The sequence below is a fragment of the Coffea arabica genome, chromosome 2c (assembly GCF_036785885.1).
Source record: "Coffea arabica cultivar ET-39 chromosome 2c, Coffea Arabica ET-39 HiFi, whole genome shotgun sequence".
NCBI lineage: Eukaryota > Viridiplantae > Streptophyta > Magnoliopsida > Gentianales > Rubiaceae > Coffea > Coffea arabica.
The window spans coordinates 73327920-73332630 of NC_092312.1; the positions used below are offsets into that span (position 1 = coordinate 73327920).

The 4711-nt window shown below is 35.9% G+C and overlaps 1 protein-coding gene across 1 annotated transcript; it reads right to left on the reverse strand.

Moving 5' to 3' along the window:
* Positions 1–2177: 2177 nt before the first annotated feature.
* On the reverse strand, positions 2178–2693 carry LOC113724666 (dirigent protein 22-like). The gene has a single exon (XM_027247546.1). The coding sequence runs from the start codon at positions 2691–2693 to the stop codon at positions 2178–2180; it is 516 nt and encodes a 171-aa protein (XP_027103347.1).
* Positions 2694–4711: the final 2018 nt, after the last annotated feature.

Here is a 4711-nt window from a genome sequence, read left to right on the forward strand (position 1 = left end):
AGTTTAGGAGATGTGAGGACCCACTTCCTTTTATGGTCAAGGCAGTACCACTAGAGCACACATCTTTTGCTAACTCATGTACAACTGGTTGCCACCAACAATGGACACTTTTGGAAGGTTCTCCAACCATGCAGTTCTCCAAAAGTCAAAAGGGGCTTCTTTTGTAATTTTGATTTTGATTTTACTTTTGTAAATGCTATGCGTTGAATTCTTCTTTATAATCTCTCTTAATTTACGATTCAATTAAACCCTTTCCCAGTATTTACAGACTCTGAAGTACTAATTCATCTACATGACTGGTCCGGTCCGACTTTATTTCTTGTCACCAGATCCAAAACTCCTTGGGCTCAGCCTAGTATCGTTTCATGGGGCTCAGGGTCAACTGTCAATGGGCAATCACTCATCAGCCATGTTAAGTAGGCCGAACATCAGCCAGTCACCGTTGTTGGGCTTTCCCACTAATCATGTCCTGGATGTCAAAGTGAGTTTTGTGACCCTCTTTTGATAGGTCTTGCTTACTTTACCACCATAGTTTTCGTTACATGGTCAGCGTATATAATATTTCATGTTATAATTTTATGGTCAGCGTATATATAATATTTCATGTTATCTATACAAAACTTGAGGTTTAAATTCAAATCAAAATTAATTATCATGTATTCATACCTAATAATATATAAACTGCCAATGTATGAAAGATAAATCATTTTTTTAAGAGATAATTTCATAAACCTCCCATGAGATTTTTGAAAATCTCACTAGCCTCTCTTGAAATTTGTAAAATTACACAAATCTCCCCTGAGATTAAAGTTTTTGATAACAAAATTAGTCTAATTAGAAAAAGTAATATTAAAATAGTACTTTAAGAAGAGAGATGAAACTTTTATTTCATAAATACCCGTTACGCATATATATAAGTTGTATTTGTAAAAGAAAAAAATAATAATTAAAAGTTAGAAACAATTAATACACACATTTTACCGTTCAAAAAAGTTCACATTTAATAAATTAAACAACATAAATAAGTAATAAAATTATACTAATGATCACAAGATTCAGCAAAATAAACTAGTCATCTCTTTTAATATGATATTTGCTATGATTCTTATAATTTTAAACTGAAAAATTTTTGAATTCATACTGATATGTAACTGTGTGATGGTTACCAGGGCGTGGTGCATCCATTGATCGGCTGTAATATGGAGACTAGGCCACTATCATTTCCTCCTTTGGGTGAGTTAACTTCTAATGGCCAAATGACAAGTGTTAATTTGTCGATCAGTATAGTGAACTCGTCCACTTTAGCTTAAATGTTTTACTACCTTCTTCTTCAGACTTGACCTTCCACCAAGGTCTTTTTCTCATCTTCAGGTCCAACATCAGTTAAATTGATCCATTAAAGCATTTACTCCTCCTCCTGCCAGGTACTTAATTCTTTCCTCACGTATGAGATTGACTATGCTGGCTTTTCCATGCTCATTGGCCGGGCCGTAATTCCGAGTTGCTGTATGTTTAAGGCATTACTGCATATAATGCTTCTTTTACTTCCTCTCCTTGTTAACTTACATAGTCACACTTGGTGTTTCTGGGATGTCCAGGTCACTAGTGTGTTGCTGAATGTACAAGTCCTGTAAAGATAGAAAACGATAAGTTTTTGGTCGTAAATTTATTAATATTCTCTAGGAACGATATGGTGATAATAATCCGACAAATTTTGTTCTGAACATTGCAGTAGTAGCTACCATCTAAAGTCCCAAACTCAGTATTCTTTATGTGGAGAATCTGTATAGCGTAGATGTTGTTCCCAGAGCATCGGTCTTTTGTATTACTAATTGATTTTGTTGAAGGTGTTTGTCCGAGAGCAATATCTTGAAACATAGCTGACTTTGCTGATGAGGGGAAGGGAAAAGCAAATTATCTTGCTTGATTACTCAGGACTACAAAGTTGACAGCATGAGCATCTTCCACCAATTATTTGGTTCGTCTTCAGTTGAAAGATCAAATTGAAAAACAAAAAAATAAGATAAAAATAAAGCAATTATCTCTTGCAATCTCCCCTTCATGTGACAATTTTTTTTTTATTGTTCTTAGAGAGTCTTCAATAGGAGATATTTAATCTGGCCCCGGGTTGGCAAGCTTAGCATTTGGTCTTTCGAATGAGATAAAAATTTCTCCAATTAATAGTGTACAACCACAACGTTGTACTCAACGATATCATCCGCCGTGGTAGCATTGACAAAGTAAGTCTTGGCGGTAGCAATTCCCCGTGCCAACCGGAAAACACCGGTGCCACCAACGATGGACATTTCTCGGATGCTATGCAATCCTGCATTTCTTCCAAGGAGGCTCAGGGTGCTTCCTCTGTACTTCCCTGCTGTGAAGTAGTAATTCATGTACATGGCTAGTCCGACTTCGTTCTGGTCAGCGGATGCATAAATGCCTTGTGCTCGACCTAGTAGCGTTGAGTTCAGTTCAGGACCAACCGTCATTGGGTCATCCGCCGTATTAATTAGGCCGAACATTGTGGGCGATGCCAGTTTGGCACCGGCCGCGGTCACCGCCGTTGGGCTTTTTCCGCTAACGGTGTCGTGGAAGTAGAAATGAAGTCTTGTTACCTTCTCTTTTGTCCGGTCGAGCTTATGGAACCACTCATCAACTCCTTCGTGGCCTTGAGCAACCCCATGAACGTCCATCGGTCCGTCTAAGCCTACCAGGAGTAAGCAAAGCATGACAGCTTGAATTTGCTTCTGCATTTTAAATCAATCACATATGCTCTCGTTCTCTTTTGATTAGAGAAATTTCTAATTTTGTGATGAATTTTAAAAAAATTTTATAAAAGAGGTGATTTTGATACTGAGCTTGCATTTCACGAATGCAAGATTAGAATAGAGCTCGCATTCGGGGAATGCGAGCTCATTCCGCAAATGCGAGCTCTAATTTAATTTTTTTAACTAGCTCCCCCGGAGCTCTCTAGCAGCCTCTATATTCGTCAAAAAAGAAAGGAGCTCCTGGGTCAGAGAATGAATTCCACTTCCCTGATTAGCACCAATCGTCATGAACTGGAAAGGCTAGCTCAGACGATGGCTAGGCCCCTGTTAGCACCAAAAGCGTTAGGGGGCCCGCACTGGAGGCATCAGAGACTTCAATGTTAGTTTTCTTGAACTGCAAATCTTCCAAAAAGAAAAAAAAATTACACTTGACTCTATTTCTTTCTTTCGGGCAGGCAAAGCAAAGAAACGAAGCTGACTATCATGAATGGATGTCCGAGCTTGAGAATTTTTTCCAGAAAATAGTAAGAGCTAAATGCGAGCTCCTAAATGTTTTTTTAAAAAAATTTTGCAAATAACTCGCATTTGATAAATTTGTCCTCCAAAAATTGTATTTAACTTTTTTGTTAGATTTCGCATTTATAAGTATGACTTTCAGAAAATTAAATTTAAACTTGTTAGGAAAAAAATTTAAAATGAAATTTACGAAATTTAAAATGAAATTCAAACTTAATATAATTTACTATACATGTATAATTCTTTTATAATAAAAAAAAATTGGTAATTGTACGGTTGGAAATACTTATTTTATTATAATACATTTAAATGGGAGAAAAAGTACACATGCATAGTTCTATTTGTTACTTTTCATTATTATTATTATTATTTTTTTTGCTTGCAGGTGCTTATTGTAGCAGAAACTAGTACCACATTAAGGGCGTTGAGCTGGGTTATCTCCCTACTACTGAACCATAGGCACGTTTTGCAAAAAGCCCAGGAAGAGATTGACTCTTCTGTTGGTAAAGAGAGATGGGTAGAAGAATCTGATATCAAGAATTTAGTCTACCTACGGGCCATTGTCAAAGAGACAATGCGACTACATCCACCAGCACCTGTACCTATGCCACGCCAAGCCGACGAAGACTGTAACGTAGCCTTGTCTTGGCACTCATCCAGCTCTCAGTGAGCTCGCATTCGTGGAATGCGAAGACCTCTATTTGCAAAATACACTCTAAGAACCGTTCTCGTTGTAAAATTCTTTTTTTTTCCATCTAAACTAAGAATTCACCCCTTTTGATTATGGTCTGCACTACTATCTGTTGTTTGTGATACTATCGGAATAATTTGGGAAGACATAACTGGGGAAAGAAGGGTCCTCTGTATAAAAGCGGTGGCAATTTTTGGCAATGAGTGCATGACAAGACAGCACGACAAGACAAGACGACACGATCCGAAATTAGGTTTGTTTTAGTGTGACCGGACTTTAATGGATCATTATTGGTTAAAGTGATAAAGAGCTTACTTTATGATAATAATCAAACACTATAGATGGCATATTGACTATTTAGTAAAAACTAACAACGATCAAATATGGTTTAAAGATTTCAATTACAAGTTTTAAAAATTCACATGTTTTATATCTTATATGAAACTATCTGATCGTGTTTTTAAAAGGTTGATTGGACCTTATTTTCTAGAGAGTTTCTAAAACAAAATATTTACTTTAGTAGCTTTTTAAGATGTGATATATAGTAAAATCTCAATAAGTTAATACTTAATAACCTCTATTAAATGATAATTTTCTCAATCTTAACTTGGGCGAACGAGTTCTACTAATAATTTTGATAAAATAATAAGATTATAATTTTTTTTTTCAAAAACCTTACATAATCTTTGACCCCATTCATATCATAAATTAATAATTTACTAAAATTACATACCAT